This window comes from Sinocyclocheilus grahami, unplaced genomic scaffold (genome assembly GCF_001515645.1).
Source record: "Sinocyclocheilus grahami isolate Dianchi unplaced genomic scaffold, SAMN03320097.WGS_v1.1 scaffold413.1, whole genome shotgun sequence".
Lineage (NCBI taxonomy): Eukaryota > Metazoa > Chordata > Actinopteri > Cypriniformes > Cyprinidae > Sinocyclocheilus > Sinocyclocheilus grahami.
The window spans coordinates 1,460,964-1,481,783 of record NW_015505592.1 but is presented as its reverse complement, the minus strand read 5'-3'; the positions used below and the strand labels follow the sequence as shown (position 1 = coordinate 1,481,783).

Below are 20,820 nucleotides of genomic sequence, written 5' to 3'. Positions count from 1 at the left end.
CTCCCTCAAATCAAAGACAGAAATGTTTGGTGTGCTGCAGCCTGACTTGATTAGACATGGATCTCTGAGGGGCACTGCTGCTTCCTTCATCCATCTATTATTACATAATAGTCATCACTATGGAAAACGGCACTTGGCTTTTATACAACTTCACTTTCTTCATATTTTTTTTCCACCCCACCCACTGTATTAAATAATCATTGAACAGATGAGGACATTTCTTGTTAATTTTTAAACAATATTTTCCTTACATAATCATGCTGTCTTGTTTGTGGAAAAAGCTTTGTTTTTCATAAATGTTTCCTAATGTATAGGTGGCTGGACAATGACCAGCCTTATAATATATCAGTTATCTATGGCACATTAGAGGTGTTCAGCAAATCAGCAAAAAAAGCTTTTAGAAAGTTGTGGGGTTTTTTCTTTAGTAAATATATACTATAGATATTTGTTCACGTTAATGCAAAGTACCACTCTGCCCAAATTAGAAATGTGCCACACACACACACAAAAAAAGAAACCTAACCCTGATAGCACAAGTACATCACGGAGACATCTATTTGACTTCTGCAAGATGTATATTTTAGAGTGTTTGCTCATCTGCAATACGTCTATAGGACGTTTCCTATCAGATGTCAATTAGATGTTTAGAAAATGCCTTTAAGATGTTTATCATTTAGAATGCATGTAAAACTGACATCTTAGAGACGTCTTTCAGATGATTGTACACAGCAGATGCTGTCCTGGTGAAGCGATCTTTAACAGACATCTTGCAGACGTACCTGTGCTATCTGGGGCCCAGTCCACACGAACGCGGTTATTTTTAAAACCGCAGCTTTTTCTACGCGGTTTGGCCGTTCGTCCACACGTAAACGCAGCACCAGGTCACTGAAAACGCCGGTTGCAGTGTTATCGTGTAGACAGCGAAACCGGAGTTTTTGGCTTGTGACGTCGGCGCCTGCGCTGTTATCTCCGCCTACTGGAAACTTTTTCAGGCTTCTGATTTGCCAACATGGCTTTACGGTTGAGATTATATCGCCACCTGTTGGTTTGGCATGCTCTTGACAGTGCTTCATAGCATGCGTTTGCATTTTCATGTAGACGGAGATTTTTTTTAAAAACGGAAGGAAAAACTCGTTTATAAAAATACACACACACACACACACATCTATTAGATATCAGTCCTAAAGTATCCCAAAGATATATCAGTACCAGTAATCAGTAAACAAAACTCGAAAAAAACAACTATGTAACAAAATCATAGTTTGTTTTCTTACTATAAAACTATAGTCAACTGAAATTTAATATAATGTAATGGTTGTGAATCGTTCACCCAGAAATGTTATTGACAAAGTGTTGGTACAGGATTACTACAGTAACGAGTTAGCAATACGATAAGCGAGTTCTGTCGCGAGGACACGTGACTCGTTCCACAGCAATCGAGCAGGAGATCAATCCCGCTTGTTTTCACGGCGAGATACGTTCATAAGTGTGCGTGAAAAACGTTTGTGCACAACCAAGAACTATAGCAGTGCCTATTGTGATAGCAGCTTTTTGCTGCTCCCGTGACATGACAACAGTAGGTACTCAGCTGTTATGCACAGCATTGGACAAAAACAGCCACATATACACAATGTATACAGCGCGAGAAACGCAAAGTGTTGGTACAGGATTACTACAGTAACGAGTTAGCAATACGATAAGCGAGTTCTGTCGCGAGGACACGTGACTCGTTCCACAGCAATCGAGCAGGAGATCAATCCCGCTTGTTTTCACGGCGAGATACGTTAATAAGTGTGCGTGAAAAACGTTTGTGCACAACCAAGAACTATAGCAGTGCCTATTGTGATAGCAGCTTTTTGCTGCTCCCGTGACATGACAACAGTAGGTACTCAGCTGTTATGCACAGCATTGGACAAAAACAGCCACATATACACAATGTATACAGCGCGAGAAACAAAAGAACACGCGCGCGCACACAATGGGCTGAACAATGAGCGACAACGAATCCGCTGCCAAAAACTGTTATCACATATAGATATAAATGGTGAAAAAATCTTCGAGACAATACTCTAAAAAGCTCTTTTGTCTTGTGATACTTCATTTTAACGTTGTAATCCAGGCAACCGTAATCAAACGCATTGTGGACAAAGGACTGAACAAACCCTCCAACATACAACCTTGCAGTGTTTAGTATCTTCAGTAAAACATCTTGAATGATTTTTTCGCGCTATATTAAGGTTTGAAAACTTATTTGGTTACAAAAACAGCGCAAAAATCGGGATAATAAAACACCACAAAACTTACCGTTGTGACAGCTCGAGATCAGTGGTTTTCACTGCTTACACGAAGCGCTGATAACTGTTTTAGCATCCTCTGTGGCGAAGCATTCAGAATCTGGTCTGTGATCTAATAAGACAACCGATGAGCCACTATAGCCTATAGTACTGATTCGGTATTAGCATTTGCCTGCATTTTTGGCATCCCTCCGGTTTCCTCTCGTTCTAGCGTTTGTCTGATGGCACTCAGTGTTTTCATTTTGATTCACATGCTCCGTGTCTTTGGAGTGTACCATTCCCTTAAGAGTGGGGGGAGGTGCACAATGGGGGCCTCAGTGAATGAAGCTAAAGCATTGTGCACCCCATTCAGTATTAGTTTTAACAAATTGTCCATTCATATAAGGATATACTTTACATTTTGGATGTGCAAAATGTTAGTGTAAGCAATATAACTGTAAGTGGGCAAAGTAAATGCAACCACAAAACTTGTAACGTGACAGCCTTCTAACAACGTTATGGCAACATGCTCTCCATTTTTGCTCCGTGTCTTTGGAGTGTACCATTCCCTTAAGAGTGGGGGGAGGTGCACAATGGGGGCCTCAGTGAATGAAGCTGAAGCATTGTGCACCCCATTCAGTATTAGTTTTAACAAATTGTCCATTCATATAAGGATATACTTTACATTTTGGATGTGCAAAATGTTAGTGTAAGCAATATAACTGTAAGTGGGCAAAGTAAATGCAACCACAAAACTTGTAACGTGACAGCCTTCTAACAACGTTATGGCAACATGCTGAAAATTGCAATTTGTTGTGTGCTGAATGTTGTCACAAATCTGCCACAATGTATATGTTTTTGTCTGCTGCAAGATTTTCTTCCAAAAAAAAAAAAGGACTAGATTCCTCATTTAATGAATTCAAAACATACACAAAAAAAATAAATAAACAGATTATCTTTAACTTTCTGGCGTTTTTGTGATTCTTTTTTTTCTAATGAGACATAATTCTCACGTACAAAATGTCAACACTAAATCAATGTAATTTATTTCCTTTTCAGCTGTCACCACAAGATCCCTGCTGCGAATGAGCCAAGGAATGCAATAAATCCACTAACCCTATAAAGCTTGCAGTATCATATTTGATATGTACATTTCTAAGGCCTCTAAAATATCAGCATGATCAAAACTTTGCCGAAACTTGTTGTACACAATCATGCCCTCCGTCATCTGATTGTTAGTTGATTTTATTAGCAAGTAAATGCATATTTATGTTTATATTTTCAGAAAGTAAATTTAAGAATAACTTCTTATATTGTTAGTAATATTTCAAAATGAACATTTACTGGACTGAAGCAACTTTAGTGATTATCTTACTATTGGTTCATTTGATTACCCATACATGTTTTATTTAGGAAAGGAAAACATGCATGAAAATTTAAGTATCAAATATGATACTACAGGCTTTGAGGAGCGTTTATGCTCATCTCTCAATCATTATTGTATTGAAGACATTATATGCTTTGCCCCCTACACTGAAATCTACAGAGCTTTGATTAAAGCTCTGTAAGATATATCAATCTTAATAAGATATACAGTATTAAAATATAGCGATAACGATATAGTGAGATAACTGATATTTATATGCGTTTTATGTAAGTAGTCTGTTTTGAAGATCTCATTGATTTACATTACATGCAGAATTCCATCCATCTTTTTGGCCATATATAAATAACTGCATCAAATTGCATATTTTGCTTGGTTTGGGCTTCTGAATTTAATTAAGCTGTTTCCCCCCCTCAGCTGTGAGCTCTATATTCTCACAATATCATAGCCTAATATACGAGTCATAAATGATGTGTCAATTATAATACAAACTATGAACAAATATATGCAAAACTGTGTTTTAATATATAAAGAATATAAGATTGCACATTTCTTATATAACAAATATGTCACAGGAAAGTTTTGACTAATTTCTGGCGCTGTCTAGTACAGAAACCTGACACGATTAATAGAAAAGAAGCTTCAAAATCATCAAAGTTATACAGTATGACTCGTCTAAATAGACCAATGGCCATCAATGAGATGTAAAGAAACCTTTGTATATATACAGAGCATACTGTTTCTGTTCATCTGTGCAGGGGATGGCTGTTGCTGGTGCGATCTACACTCTTAAAAATAAAGGTGCTTCAAGCGATGCCGTAGAAGAACCATTTTTGGTTCCACAAAGAACCATTCAGTCAAAGGTTCTTTAAAGAACCATCTCTTTCTTACCTTTTTATAATCTGAAGAACCTTCTTTCACCACAAAGAACCTTTTGTCAAACAGAAAGGTTCTTCAGATGTTAAAGGTTCTTTATGGAACCATTTAGACAAAAAGGTTCTTCTATGGCACCTTTATTTTTAAGAGTGTATAGCACACCGTTCAGGTTTTCAGCATCTGGTTGCAACAGATGAACTTGCTCTACTTATTTCAACAGGGTCAGATATGAAGCACTATCGCCCTCCTGCGTGACAGCTGCATCAAGCTGCACCAACTTTAAAATAAAATGTTTCCTATTTTTTCTTAATTAAAATGAAATGAGTGTCGGAGTTATGCTATACAAATTAACATGTAAATAGACAAAATGTACAGAAAATTATTCAAACTGACGTCCATGTTTAAATTAGTATTACAAACCACTTTCTTTGCAACAGCACTTTCTGTTAGGGATTAGTAGTGTATTTCGACCTTTATTTTGTAGCAGATAAATGAAGTAAGATCGCACATAAAACAGACGCTAAAGCAAACAGTTTTACTCAATATTTTCACACTTACTGCACAAAATTATTTTGTCTTTTTCTTGTTTTCTTCACATATGGCCCGGACACCGTTGTCTCCTTGTTAAACAAGTTTGACTAGCTTTTTATTACACGTTAAAATTTGGGCAAAATTGCTTAGTGTGGAAATATTACTTTTAACGTCATTATAGACATAAATAATTGTCTATGGAAAATCATACTCTGAACAGTTACGCGTGCAAAGTCCCCCCTCTGCTGGTGATACGTTGAAACTGCTGCGGGGATAGGTTAAATAGACAATGCACGTTAGAATACGTTCCTTAAAGGGATACTTCACCCAAAAATTCTGGCATTAATTACTCACCCTCGTGTCGCTCCAAACCCGTAAGACCTTCGTTCATCTTCAAAACACAAATTAAGATATTTTTTATGAAACCCGAGAGCTTTCTGTCCCTGCATAGGCAGCAATGCAACTGACACGTTCAAGGCCCAGAAAGGCAGTAAGGACATTGTTAAACTAGTCCATGCGACATCAGTGGTTCAACCGTAATTTTATGAAGCTACGAGAATACATTTTGTGCGCAAAAAAAACAAAAATAACAACTTCAACAATTCACGAGAGTACCACGATGTTTCTGGACCTTGAACCTGTCAGTTTCCTTACTGTCTATGCATGGATGGTTTAAAAGGTTTTTTTTTTTTTTTTACAGAATTATTCCGGAAACCTCAGCAGCCAGTTATATTTTGTAGAAACATCAGGATTTATATATATATATATATATATATATATATATATTTGCATATTTGCATGATTTAAGTGATTTTAAAATGCATAGACACATGAAGTATACAATAAAATCTAGGTGAGTTCACTTAGCCACCAACATTTTGATTTGTCACAGTACAAATACACCAATATGTGGTATATTTAGTGAACGTTTCATCTTAAATATGAATATTTTCCTTTTTGTTTCCATTGTTGTGCATGCAACCGATGACTATTGGTTTTGAAATAGTAATTACATCCCTTAGAGGCTGTGCTTTGAGGTCTCACCACAAACTATCAAATGCCCTGGACTGCCTAATTCTGGTGCTCCAATAAATGTTTGATCCATGAACCACTAAGAGGCTGGCTGTGTACCACAAATAAATCAGAACCATCTGCTGAAATGTGATGGGGATTTTGTGGAGAAACAGAACCATGAAGTTCGGTTCATGCCAATCCGCAAATCAGGCTGACCCATGCACAACCCACAAACATTTATTTTCCTTTTTTAAATGTATTTAAAGCACATGTAACTTGATTTAAATAGACTACTGAAGCAAATCATTGAGTCCCATATTTCTGGTTGTTTATGGCTTAGCTTGAAGTAGTGGCTTTGAATCCATTTCAGTAATTCAGGTGGTCAATACAACGTATTGTATTACAATATAACAAGTATATTTCTATTACACTGTTCATGCCAATCCGCAAATCAGGCTGACCCATGCACAACCCACAAACATTTATTTTTAAATGTATTTAAAGCACATGTAACTTGATTTAAATAGACTACTGAAGCAAATCATTGAGTCCCATATTTCTGGTTGTTTATGGCTTAGCTTGAAGTAGTGGCTTTGAATCCATTTCAGTAATTCAGGTGGTCAATACAACGTATTGTATTACAATATAACAAGTATATTTCTATTACACGTTTCACTGTAAAATCGACAACAGGCCTAAAATAATGGGTTGCGGCCTCGTTGGTGTGGAATGAAAAATAGTTGACTGTCTCTTTAAGACTGCGCTATTGTCATTGGTGAACGACCATCTGTATCGTGTGCGCTTGTGCAGGTTTATTCTATTCCAGGGGCGAGTGAGTGTTATTATAAGGCCTAGAATTTAATGCACCTGCATTGAGCGAAATACTACTTATTGTACTGAATTATATATTGTAACAAATGCTCATTTGACGCGTTACTGGCAAATAACACAATCCGGATAAAAATGGCTGAATTACCGATGGGGAAAGGGGTCTCCGCAGGAAAAATAGCAAGCAATGTACAGAAAAAAATTACCAGGGCTCAGGAAAAGGTAAGACACGTTAATAATCCAATACGTTATCTCTCTCTAAACTGATGTCAGTGTTATCTACCTTACATCTCAATAAAACAGTGTCGTGATGCATAAAAACACGGAACGTATCAGAGCCGAGGCTCATCCACAGACAGACTAGCAAATACTAAAACACATGCATTTGCCTCTCCTATATTTGCAGATGTTGTAAGAAAGTTATGGGTAAAACAATTTTGCAGACGCAAGCTCGCTCGTTATTTCATTGCAGTGGGGCTGCTATGGAAACAAGTAGAAAGCTGCACCTGTAACACTAGATTTGTGCGTTCGCTTTAAAACCACGACGATCGGCTCTCTGTGTGTTTCACGCTTGAATCAACCCATTTATTGCCTTTGAACCATTGCTTTAACCTGTACTCTTCCAGTAGATGAGCGCGGCGGCGATGTCCGGATTCGTAAACGAATCGTTCTTTTGAATAGGATCTTTTTTTAATGAATCGGTTCAAAAAACGACAGTCCAAACGATTCGTTCACGAATCTGATCACGAGTCATCGGCTCACTCATTCATTAACCCGAGAACCGCCACCAGTGTTGGGGAAAGTTACTTTTAAAAGTAATGCATTACAATATTGCGGTACTCCATAAAAAGTAACTAATTACGTTAGTTACTCTTTATGGAAAGTAATGCGTTACGTTACTTTTGCGTTACTTTTTAAATCTGGACAGGGCTTGCTTGTTTGTTTAAAAAAAAAAAAAGTTATATTTTTGGCAACTATAAAAGCCTTTTCAAACCAAAAGTGAAATGAATAAGCCTCAGGCTGAAGGGAAAGTAAATGTACGTCCGTATAGTAGAATGCAGAAGAAGACATTTCAACACAATTCAGCAATAAAAAAAAAGCACACAAATGTTTGTCTAGAGTCATTTCTGCTTATTAGTACGGTTGAACTGGATCATCGAAGGTCAGAAGCAAAGACATTGGTTAACAGAATGGGATTAAATACATAAAGGATATTTGTGTTGTTTAACATTTAATTATTGCAGGTTTGCGTCATATTCTGAGTTGCATTATTTTTATTCATTTTGAGGAATACTGAATCTGTGTGTTTTTTTGTGAGTGAGATTAATTCATGCATATTTATGTTTATTTTAGAACTACAGTAACATCTGATTTCTCTCAACATGGGGACAGGAGAGCTGTCAAGCAATAAATTGGGGGAAAAAAGTAACTTGCGTTACTTATTTGAAAAAGTAACTGGGATATGATCTTGGAAATTAAAAAGTAATGCGTTACTTTACTAGTTACCTGAAAAAAAGTAATCTGATTACGTAACTTGCATTACTTGTAATGCGTTACCCCCAACACTGCCCGCCACTATCATGCATGGCCGATTTGACAGAACTGTGCGATGCACGTGAATTTTAGTGTTTTAATACGTTTAGAATAGAATAGCCTAGTATAAGTTGAAGTTTTTTTTATAAGTTTAGTAATGGCTACTATAAACTAAACTGAGGAATTACAATAAACTAAAGCAATTATTAATGTGATAAACAGAAATATGAGCGTGCATATTGGAATATTTTAGAACATCACGTTGGAATAGCAGGAGCCACATGATGACGCAATTACGTTGTTTTAACCGGTTCTTCGAACGAATTGTTCTAAAAAACCGATTCACGGAAATGAGTCACTTCCCTTCACCACAGTAAATGAGCAGCTGCATCGCTCACTGCTGCCCAGCATCCTTTATCTCTTTTAATTGCTGCAGCCTGACATTTGACAACTTTATGTACAATTCACCAACAGCTTTTTTAGACTCTTCAAACTAAAAAGTAAATTGTGGTCATAAATGTTACCAGTGGGATTAAATGGGGCCATCTGGCTTTTCTGACTATTGATTGTGCGTTTCCTTTAGAACGATGTTTGGGTTCTTCACTCCAGCTGTCACTGAATAAGGCTATGGAAATGAGAGATTTCATGGTCTTTGAGCAATAGATACGGCATTGACAATTTATCCATTATATTTGTACAGCATTTAATAAATATAGTCCCACTTAGATTGTCTCTATGGTCATCTGTGCAGCTAGAGGAGCTTGACTTGAATCTTGTGCTGTTGTTTTCTAAGGAGCAGCAGTCTTTTATGTTGTAGACACACATTTACAGGATAATGCAGATATCCAGGTTTAACCTATTGTTGAATATGAGAGGTTAAAATATCCAAAGTTCATTCAATTGTAGAAACTTGGTGGCGTGTCGGATTAAAACACTGGAAAAACACTAGTCCTTTGCTCTCTTTTATTCTATTCGATTGAAGAAGCATAAATCTTTAGCAATTCACATGACATGAAGTTCACAAAGTCACGTGGAGCAGGACTACTAGGTTGGATATGATGAACAGGATGAATAGGATAAACAGGATGGTTTTAAGTCACTACAAACAATTCAAAAGAGAAATCAAACTCATACAATCAATTCATCGATAAACATCAATATTGTATTCAATCCAAATAGGGACTAAATATCTAAACAATTCAAATAAACAAATTCAAACTATACAATTGGCAAACAGACTTACTTAACACATCCTAAGGAAAGGACTCAAAGAACATGGTTGGGTGTCCATTCAAACACCCACACCTCACCAATGCAAAATGGACAAAAGAAGGAAGTAAGGTCTATTTATACCAGGGGAATATGGGTAATGTAGTGCACCATATATGGAAATACAGTTTACTAGGAATTGTGGGAGATGTAGTACAAAGAAAAAATAAGAAAAATTAGAAACAAATGAGTCAAATTCACAACACCTATGGTGTTCTCATCGATGCAAGGACACTCTCTCTGTATAAAAGTTCTGGTTTGTCATTGCACATTGAAAAACAACACTTTCTTTTTCATTTAATATTTCAGTAACATGAAGTACACAACTACCAAAACTGGAAATGTAACAAGCCACTATAATTGTTTTTTAAATATATAAGTAATGTGGTCAATAATGCAACTATCTTCTCTCAGGTTCTTCAAAAGCTTGGCAAGGCAGACGAGACTAAAGATCTGGCATTTGAAGAGGGTGTGATCAACTTCAACAAACAGCTGGTAAGTTTTTGTTTTTTTTCTCGAACTCATTATTTTTTCAAATGTTCATCTGAAACAGTGTAAGCATCGGGAATCTGTTATGGTTTTATTCTCTTGGTCTATGACTCTCTGTTTCAATTTTTTTGTCATGGGCTCACATAGGTTGAGGGTACCAAACTGCAGAAAGACCTGCGGGCCTATTTGTCTGCTGTGAAAGGTGAGATTATCGATTGACAAATTTACACACCTAAATGCAGCATGAATTAAATATGTTGTTTTCTTAGCCTTGCTGATCTCTTTCTCGTGGTTTCCCCCAGCCATGCATGAGTCTTCTAAACATCTGTACGAGTGCCTGGATGACATGTATGAGCCTGACTGGTATGGCAGAAAGGATGTGGACTCTCTCTTTGAGGTTATTTTATACTTAAGTCAATGTCAGTAAAATGTGTTTTAGACTCTCACAGTAATTCAAGAGTAAATTGAGCCCCCTTTTTCATATGAGAAAATGTGTTGTTTTTGTCTGAATTTATAAAGTATACATTCAGACAAAAATCTTTTTCTCCAATATCATTTACAGCTGACTAGCAAGTAGCAGATCTTTGCCAAATGACTATTTGTGTCTCGCCTCAGCTTTATATTTCAAAAGGAAATAATTTCAACACAGGACAGAAACTTGCGTTCGCCAAGCAATTTCATTGGGTTTTTTTTAAGTAAAGAGTAAACCAGATGATCAAGAATGGCATAAAATTCCTTTAACACTTTAATTGAGGGCAGATATGGCACAAGGTATCCCCTACAGCTTTTCTCCTTTCCATTTTATTGTTTTTAATTCACGCCCATCTGTCATTTCACCATGCCTTTTATTACATATTACACTAACTACCGTTAAAAGTTTGGGATTGGTAAGATTTTTTTTATGTTTTGAAAGAAGTCTCGTATGCTCGCCAAGGCTGCATGTAAAATGATTAAAAATACAGAAAACAATAATATTGTGAAATATTATTACACTTAAAAAAACTGAACTGGACTATTTTCTCTTTAAATATATATTAAAATGTAATTTATTTCTGTGAAGGCAAGGCTTAATTTTAGCAGCCATTACTCCAGACTTAAGTGATTCAGGTGATTAGAAATCATTATAATATGCTAATTTGCTGCTCAAGAAACATTTCTTGTCATCAATGTTAAAAACAGTTTTACTGCTTTAAAAGTTTTGTGGAAATAGTGATACATTTATTTTCAGGGTTCTTTACTCTCACTTTTGATCAATTTAATGTGTCCTAGCTGAATAAAAGTATTAATTTCCTTTTCCTTTTTTTATCTTACTGACCCCAAGCATTTGAACAGTAGTATATGTGTGTCCATTCTACGTGTCCACCATTTTTACTTGATTTCTGCTTTCTTTGAAAGGAATGTTAGGAGTGAGGAAACAGATGGGAGGTAATGCAAGGGGTTTTGATTATAACTTAGTCTTTGACTCATTGTTTATTCTCATAGCTAGTTTATAAACATGTAAATGCTATATGGTTTTTCAACAGTAACCACAAGAAAGTATTATTTAACCACACAAGTAGTGACACTAGAATTAGCCTAAATAGTTTTACAACTCTATAATGATCCAGCTGCTCTGTAGTTGTCCCTATAGATACAGTACATGTCTCTGCGAATGTGTGTGGATGTGTATTTAAGATGGTTTTGCACCATCCTGATTTTTTGTATCTATTGTTGTGTGTGTATAACAGGATTCAGACATCCTTTGGACAGACTTCCATCAGAAACTTGTGGACCATGCGCTTATATCCATGGACACTTACCTGGGCCAGTTTCCTGACATCAAAGTACTAAGATCCCATGACGATGCTGCAGTTTAGCATATCATGCTGTGATTTTCTGTTTAATGTCTGTATAATTCTTTCCAGGTCCGTATTGCAAAGCGTGACAGGAAGCTGGTGGACTATGACAGTGCACGACACAACTATGCTGCGGTAAACAAAGGCAAGAAAAAGGAGGGGATCAAGATCACCAAGGTACAGCCCTTAGTTTTGATGTTGTTTTAATGTTTCTACAGTCAGTTCATATCAAGGAAGATTTATGTTTCATGTATTTTTTATTTTTATTTTTTCCTCTATGTAGCCAGCTTCCCTGCTGGAGAGGGCCGCCCCAGGCTGGGCACAGGGGATCCTGTCTGCCCATAACGTGGCTCAAACCAACCTCACCAGGAGTCAGGTGACCCACTATAACTTTTAAAGGCAGAGTAAGTGATTTCTGGTAGCCAATGTTGATATTCGAAATCACCAAAACAAACACACCCCTACCCCAAAAGGGTCTTGCCCCTATTTTGATAGCTCCGCCCCACATATACGTACGCAACCCAGGCAACGATTAGTTCAGTGAAACAAAGCAAAACCAATGTTACACTGTGTCTACGGACTTGAGTGGCGCGGCGCAACAAATTTATGACGTGCTGACACAAATTTCAAATGGTTTTCAATGGTAGTTTAATCGCGTCCAGTGTAGGCAGACTTTAGCTGTTGTAGACACAGTGTTACTCACCTATTGAGAAGAAACAAAGCAACCTCGGCGTCCAATCGCAGGTCTCCGCTCCTTGAGTTCTCTCCAGCGCTGGAAAGCTGATCCGATATTTACACGGGTCCTACTTCTTGCCTTATCGTTCCGCAGACGTTTTCCTCTTTTGTTTTTTATCCGCCATCTCTATCTTTCTGTCGCTCGGCTTGGCTAATGTCCGTCCCATGCAATGAAAGCTCTCTCCTCCACATCACGAGTAGACACGCCCCTTATTGCTGATTGGCTACAAGTTTGTTTTGCTATTCGGCCCGAAGGTTGCCGAAAAATCACATACCCTGCCTTTAAAGCAGCACTATGTAACTTTTTCTATGTTCAAAATTTCCAAAATGTATCTAATGAGCGAGTACATCATGAATTAATCTTCTTGTTTATTAACCGCTAGAGCGTCAAAAGTTACATAGTGCTGCTTTAAAGCGATAGTTCACCAGAATTCTGTCATCATTTATGTACCCTCGAGTTGTTCCAAACCCGTTTGAGTTTCGTCTCGTGGGTGATTGAGATTATTGAACTCCATGTCATGTGATAATGTCATTTTATGTGTTCATAGGCAGAGGAAGAGCTGGAGAGGGCGCAGAAAGTGTTTGAGGAGATTAATATAGATTTGCAAGAGGAACTGCCATCTCTGTGGAACAGGTCTGGATTTATTTACTGTCTTACTTTCACTGATCTTCTCTGTGTTTACTCTCACAGATGTTTTTTTATATATAAACAAGCTAATAAATAACAGACATTTGACTGCTAGCTTACTCTGGCAAAAAACTTGGCTATATATACTTAGACTCAAGACTTGAGTTCATTTTCTTTATGTGAAATGTATGGGCGGATAAATGTAAAATCAATAATAATAATAGACTAGTGTTTAACAATGCAGTAATACAATCAAATTATTGCACAACAGTCTCTGTTTTACAGACAACATCAAAGACTTTAGTGGAAAATGCATCTGTTTTTAAATAATAAAATGCAGTTTAATTGCTAAGAGCAGGTGCCTCAAACAAAAGTCTATTTCACAGATTCACTGCCACGAGCCTCTGTATTTGCCACTTTGTCAAATACAGTACCTGTACACCCTGATTCACAGAAATTATGTAGAAGCCTGAGAATCTGATTCATGACTCTTGCCATTTTTGTGTGCAATATGCACCAGATGGGTCATAAATGGTCCATGGGTGTACCATCTTAGTCTGAGATCTGTTGTCATCTTATGGAGGGCTAAGAATTTGTTTGCTCTCTTCCAGTCGTGTTGGCTTTTATGTGAATACATTCCAGAGTATGGCTGGTCTGGAGGAGAAGTTTCACAAAGAAATGGGAAAAGTAAGGACTCCAGCACACCACCATCAACTAACAGAACTTTATGGTTATGTTTTGTATATAAGTTGTAATTTAATTAGAAGTAAATATTCTGGTGATGTGTATATACAATATACAGTGGGGAAAAAAAGTATTTAGTCAGCCACCAATTGTGCAAGTTCTCCCACTTAAAAAGATGAGAGAGGCCTGTAATTTTCATCATAGGTATACCTCAACTATGAGAGACGAAATGAGTGGCTTTTATGTGAATACATTCCAGAGTATGGCTGGTCTGGAGGAGAAGTTTCACAAAGAAATGGGAAAAGTAAGGACTCCAGCACAACACCATCAACTGACAGAACTTTATGGTTATGTTTTGTATATAAGTTGTAATTTAATTAGAAGTAAATATTCTGGTGATGTGTATATATATATATATATATATATATATATATATATATGACAAAAATTGTAGTTAGTAACATAATCCATTACAGTACACATTTTACGTAATAGAATCAGATTATGTTTTGATTACTTTTGACCTAACTTGTTTATCACATTGATTTGAATAGGATAATCTTGTACCATAGTGATATAAAAATACAAAGAGTAATAAAATATATTCAATTTGTTGTAATTAACAACATAAAATGCATTAAACTTTACATTACGTCAAGGTTTCCCAAACTGGGGTTTGTAAAGGGACTGTAGGGGGTTCGTGAGTTTAATGAAAAGCTAATAATTAATACAATTCTAAAAATGTAAAATTAAAATAAATAATTTTTTTAATAAAATCAATCAAAATAAAACACTTATGAATACTTACAATAATGAAATATTTTATTTGTTTACCTGCATGTCGTGTGACCATTAGCCAAGGTCAGAGAATGGTGAATATGTAAATGTGATACTTAATTATTAAAATATTTATTTTAAAATCTCGGTGGTACTGCAAGATGAAAGATTTTCAAAAGTTTGGAAATCCTTGCATTACATGTAAATATGAAATAATGTGAATTTGTACATTTGAATGTGTTTGAAAGACAGAATTGCATGGTTAACCTACTGAGTAAATCAGATAATCACCTGACTAATGACTGGTCTTTGTGTGAATGTTCACAAAACTGGAAGACTTTCTGAATGTATATAAGCAGTAGGCTATTTTAGAAAGGACATTTAAAAGATGAAAAATAAGAATTAAGGAGAATCAATAAATTCTGTGAATAATATGTAATCATGCAATCAATAAAAAAGTAACTGTAGTTTGATTACAAGTATTTTAAAATGTATTTTAATCTAATAACAAGTACTTAATTTTTTAAATCTGATTACGTAATCCAGATTACATGTAATCAATTGCTACCCAGCTCTCTTTTTGTAACCTTTTTCTTACAGATTAATCAGAATCTGAATGATACGCTGGAGAAATTAGAAAATCAAGATGTGTCCAGGTTAGTCAAATTTATAAGCAGCATACATACATAGTGCTTCATTTATAAGCACTGAATTGTATTAATTGTACCATGCTGGTTCATTTTGATCCATTCTGCCTCAAAATGGTGTCTAAATTGTGCATATGGCAATAATTAGTATTGGTATAATTACATACAGTTTATACAATTAAATAAATGAACAAACCCCAACACCACTCTCACAGAAAAACAGGTAGCCAAGAGGTGAGGACATCAACAGCCCAGAAGAGGTAACCGCGGTAGCCCTACAGTGCTGTGTGTGCATGTGTCTGCATTCTGTACTAAAGCTTTTTGCGTGCCCTCAAGTGCTGCCCAACTAGACAGTGGTTTGTCTTGTGCAGTCCGTCTGCAGCACTGAAACTGTAGTTGTTATACAGTAATAATTTCCAGCAATAGTTTTGCATTCTGAAATTGTGTGTTTTAGATGATGCCTTCACAGTGCGTTTGAGTTCACTGCATGAGCAGAAAGATTTTGCACAGGAAGTAACTGCGTCTGCATGAATAACTGTTAAGTTTGATACTGTCCTACTAGTTACAGTATGTCAGTTCTGGCTTGAAAGTATCCTAGATAGGCTTTTGGTCACACTGGTCATCTAAGACTAAAACTTGCAGTGTGAAGTATTGGTGCTTGGGTTGAGCCTAATCAAAGCATGACACAGAAGGGCTCTTCATAGCCATGGTACTGTATATCATCATTTGTACTTTATGCTCCAGTGACCGAACACAAGATGCCAATCACACGTTGAGCCCAGGAGGACCTCCAGCCATTCCCAAATCTCCATCCAAGGTATGCATTTAGAAATCATCATGTATTTGCCATGGACAATAACACAGCCCTGCGTCTTGAGAAAAAAAAAGCTGAGCAAAAATTTGTAATTGCCATGATTTCTCAATATTGCAGTGATTTCTCTGAAATATGAAACCCTATTTCATATTTATGTGGGTTTCCAGTTAAAGCCAGCGGTTCCTCCACCTCCTAAAGTTACTCCATCAAAGGATATGAAGCAGGAGAACATTATCAATCTGTTTGGTGAGGCTGCCACTCCAAACATCAGTGTCACTTCGCCAACACAGGTCAGCAGTACTTTCTTCTCCTGTATCCCTCGTCTTCAGGAATGAAGATGCTACTTATAAATACACCAGCGTTGGCTAAAATGTACAGTTTGAAAACTGATTCCCTGCCACAAGTTGGAATTTGAATAGCAGGATGTTGTATCTAAGTTGGAATGAGGGGGTTACTGAATTAAAATTCAAAAAATGTTATTGGTATGAAGAAAATGGCCAACAGCAGGCCACTTATCAGGTGTTCTTTTAAAAGTTTCCATCTTTTAAGCCCACTTGTTGTTTGGCTCCATTTTGAAGACTTTAGGGTAAATTGTCAAATTGAAAGTTAATTTATTAAATATGAATTACATTTCTATGGATGGAATAGAACTGTTGCATGTAATAATTATTGCAGGTAGTAATTAATACTGAAAAGTAAAAACAACATTCTTAATTCAATTCTGAATGACAACCATAAATTTTTTTTGTGTGAGATACATTTTTACATTACATCAGTAATCATCAATAATATTTTAAGCAGTACTTAGAAAGTTGTTACCCTAGCAGTATGCTAGTGTGAAACTATTGTAATCAACTGTTAAGGTGCGGTCACATATACTGTTCTGCAAATTTTCATGGGTTTGATCAAATAAATGCAGTCTTTGGGACCCTTGTTTCAAAAACTTTCTTTTGAATGGTAGTGTATGCTGAAAATCAGGTGATTATCACTCCCTCTGGTGGACTGAAGGAACAGCTGCAGACTCCCTCATCAGCCTTTAAGATTTGAAAGGGTAGCATTAGCTTGTCAGGCACTAAGTGGAGAACCTTCAATGTTTTGATGCTAATTATTCATATAATACATTAAAACGTATAACGTTTATGTCTGTTGTTGTATTTACATTTATTGTTTAATCCAGACTGCACAGGAATGCACTGAGAGCACAGAGAGTGTAGAGATGCCAGAATCCTTCCTATTTAAAGTAAGTGAAAAATGATGGTTTAATTTAACTATCATTGGTCTTTTAATCAGAATTTGAAGCAGAAGAAGTGAGACATGTATTTGTGTGAATATAGGTGAAAACAGTGCATGACTACAATGCTACTGACTCCGATGAGTTAGAGTTGAAGGCAGGAGATGTGGTGCTGGTAGTGAGCTATGGAAACCCAGAAGAGCAGGTTAGTCGATAGTCGGTTGTTTCGACCAGTTCTTACCCAAGAGATCTTGGTGTTAGGATCACCTAACTGAGTTTCTGTGCTTACAGGATGAAGGGTGGCTGATGGGAGTCAGAGAGTCCGACTGGAGTCAGAATAAAGATCTTGGGAAAAAAGGAGTCTTTCCTGAAAACTTCACCCAGAGGATGTGAGAGCCTGTGATCCGCTTGATCTGTTGTTAACCCTTCTATATAACTCCTTATTGCTTCCCTTAATAAAGCAGACAAGAAACACTGTACTAGACCAACACATGCACAGCCACAGGCAAGCTGCTGGTTATGTTTGTGAAAGTTGTTGACAGGTCAGTATTTGCATTGTTTTGGGTGTCCTCACTGTGACTCATATTTGTCATGGTGCAAGTATAAGAAGATTGGATCAACCTTTGACAAAATAAATGATATTCTGTTAACTAGTAACATACCCAGAGTAAGTCCTTGCTATAAATGTTTTTAGACTAGCTACTCTTAACCATGTCCCGTTTTGTGTGGAAATGTTTTAAAGTCATATCCCAAATGAGCTCACAAGTCTCTATAGTCTAATAGTGAGCACTACTTGAGCTGCATGATCTATATAGTTATGTCACAGTCGGAAGCAAACAGTATTTCTTTTTTTAAAAAAGTGAATAATATTCCTCTCTCAATGCTGGAATACACTACATGACTTTTAAAATCTGAACAGATTTTAAAACACTAGGCATTATGCACTTGCAGACTTTGTGAATGGTTACAGAGGAAAAACTGGGCATCAAACACTGAATGACTGAGAATCACACACTGTCAGACTTTCAAGTTGTTCCAAAGACAACAAACTCATTGTTTCTAGGAGACGCATGACAAATGAAAACAATCCATGTTCTAAAATCTGCTCAAAATATCAAACGTTTAATATCCTCTAAATGGATGGAATCACAGGCTGAATCTAAAACAACAGAGTATGTGCCCATTATACTCTATTCGATTTTCTGTAAAATCTGTCAGCTCCTACTACCCGAAATCTGCAGACTGGCTCTGACTTTCAGCAACTAGTGCCGACTCCTCCAAATCGGGGCAAGAATCTGTACAACAGTTGTGTAGAGTATTCCAGCCTTCAGTTACATAATCCTACAGTTTTAACAGCTGAGCGCTCCTTCATGCAAACGGAGTTTGACTGCTCAGAGTCAAACATCTACCAGCACCATTTCTGCATGTTTAAATCAGGAACAAACGAAAAAGTTCAAAATCGTTAAAGGAGTATTTAATGCTTCTCATTAACAAACAAAAAACATATGCACTCGTCCCATATGCAGTTTTTGTTGACACTAATGAGGCTGACATTTTTAACCCCAGACTTGCTCAGGTTATATTTATATGAACCTGTGTGCTGTCTTTCACCCTTAGCTTTACACAGTATTACTGTCTACCAATTTGTTTTCTTTCTTTTTGATGAAGCCATTTCAGATTTTAATATGTAATTAATATTGTAATTCACTGTGTAAATGGAGTCATGTACACGTACTTGTCTCGGCCATTAAGTAAAATACAGTTTTACTCAGTGAAGGAGAATTTCTGTCCTTCTTAATTAACATGAAATGCAATAATCTCTGCACAGATTTTTATTTCTTTATGAACTGTATTCATAGACATGTCGGAAATATTGGATATTGGCATTTTGTGATTTGAAAGTGGATATTAACGCTCGCTTGTGTGCGTTTTAATCCAGTACAACATTCAAAAGTGATTCAGAATATGCATTATACGAATTCAGTCCTCTTACATTGTAATTATAGTTTTATTTTTGTACATTGTGAGACAAATGAGAGTTAAAATGATTCTATCTATGTGCCATGAACACTGGCTTTTAACTGGGGTCTTTCTCAGTGATGTATAGCTACTCTTGTCTTTTCATGTTTGGATCAAAACGGACCATCATAGCAGCAAGAGCAAAGCAGGTTTAGTGAGGATATGAGCTTTTATAAGCACTGAACTCACACTGATATTGATTCCCCAGTCATCTGTTGTGCTGAATGAGAACTTCACTTGCTTTTTGTTTGGTTTGCTTGCTACCCCTGATCTCTCGCTAACTAGACATGTCATGTGACCCAAGCTTGGAGGGAGTTCTTGCCACGCTTCACCAGTTTTGAAGCAAGTGTGTGTGTTTGCGTGCTTGGTTTTTGTATCCTGTACTGAGAAATCAATGTGATCTGTATAGAGACTGATCACTGAGTTATTTAAGCTGCCAATGCATCTTTAATGACCTCTCGCGCAAGCTCTTAATTAAATCGGAAGTCCTCGTGGGTGGACAAACGCTTCCTCTTCATGTATTTGAGCGCAGTTACGATATTTGCTTGTGTTGTTGCATTTGTAGCCGTGATCATTGTGTAGTTTTGTTGAGTTTTGTCACTAACAATACAAATTCTCTGAGCATATCTATACCTGTAATTAGTGGGAATGTGAAAGGTGCATGCTTAAATCCATGAGCAGTGTGTCTGTGTAGTGACTTGATGTTTTCTTGCTGAGGTGGCCTGGGAGACCAGGGCCACTTTACGCTAATATAAGCCATGAGTGTAGTCATTCTACAGTCCTGTATCCTGCTGACTCACCAATGCTAATAAAGTCCTGTCATATTTCATCTTTTGGGTCCACAAATTGTGCACATTCAAGTACACTATGCTGCAAAAAAAAATTATTTTGTTTCAGTAAACTGAATTTAAAAATGTTTTCTGAATGTGCAACTTAACATTTGAAACTTACTTTACACTATACACACATAAAATCTTACATACATGTACATAAAATCGAGTATTACAGAAATAATGTACTTTTAAAGAATATATTCAATTGCAAACTGAATGTAATTGCATTAATTGTGATTGTGTTAATGAAATTAAATTGATTGTGTTATATATTAAATACTTTTATAGGTCATTGTCTTTGAAATATGGTTAAAGTGTACTGCCGAAATTAAAATATACAGTACATAATGTCATTTCTACTGAACATTTTGTCATATATAAATACAAAAATATTTGTAATTACCCATTTGTAATGAAGTT

The 20,820-nt window shown here is 36.5% G+C and overlaps 2 protein-coding genes across 2 annotated transcripts in view; one reads left to right on the top strand and one right to left on the bottom strand.

The window, feature by feature from the left end:
* Positions 1-2,555, bottom strand: part of LOC107551083 (transmembrane protein 198-B-like) — a 28,144-nt gene extending 25,589 nt beyond the window's left edge. Inside the window, exon 1 of the mRNA XM_016232578.1 lies at positions 2,305-2,555. The gene's annotated coding sequence lies outside the window, so the exon portion shown is untranslated. The remainder of the gene's footprint in view (positions 1-2,304) is intronic.
* A 4,313-nt stretch (positions 2,556-6,868) lies between these two features.
* On the top strand, positions 6,869-20,396 carry bin1a (bridging integrator 1a). The gene is made up of 16 exons (XM_016232544.1): positions 6,869-7,128; positions 10,123-10,203; positions 10,345-10,399; positions 10,500-10,594; positions 11,925-12,020; positions 12,102-12,209; positions 12,316-12,408; positions 13,316-13,401; positions 14,007-14,082; positions 15,457-15,512; positions 15,719-15,763; positions 16,248-16,320; positions 16,485-16,607; positions 17,495-17,557; positions 17,652-17,753; positions 17,840-20,396. Exons 1-16 carry the CDS (start codon positions 7,042-7,044, stop codon positions 17,939-17,941), a joined length of 1,341 nt encoding a protein of 446 aa, XP_016088030.1. The 5' UTR covers positions 6,869-7,041; the 3' UTR covers positions 17,942-20,396.
* The last annotated feature ends 424 nt before the right edge of the window (positions 20,397-20,820 follow it).

Bases quoted from the DNA above. Each gene is read 5' to 3' on its own strand.
- bin1a (XM_016232544.1), top strand. From the start codon at position 7,042: ATGGCTGAATTACCGATGGGGAAAGGGGTCTCCGCAGGAAAAATAGCA. The intron at 12,210-12,315 runs GTACAGCCCTTA...TCCTCTATGTAG, and splicing joins AGGGGATCAAGATCACCAAG to CCAGCTTCCCTGCTGGAGAG. The intron at 16,321-16,484 runs GTATGCATTTAG...GTGGGTTTCCAG, and splicing joins TTCCCAAATCTCCATCCAAG to TTAAAGCCAGCGGTTCCTCC.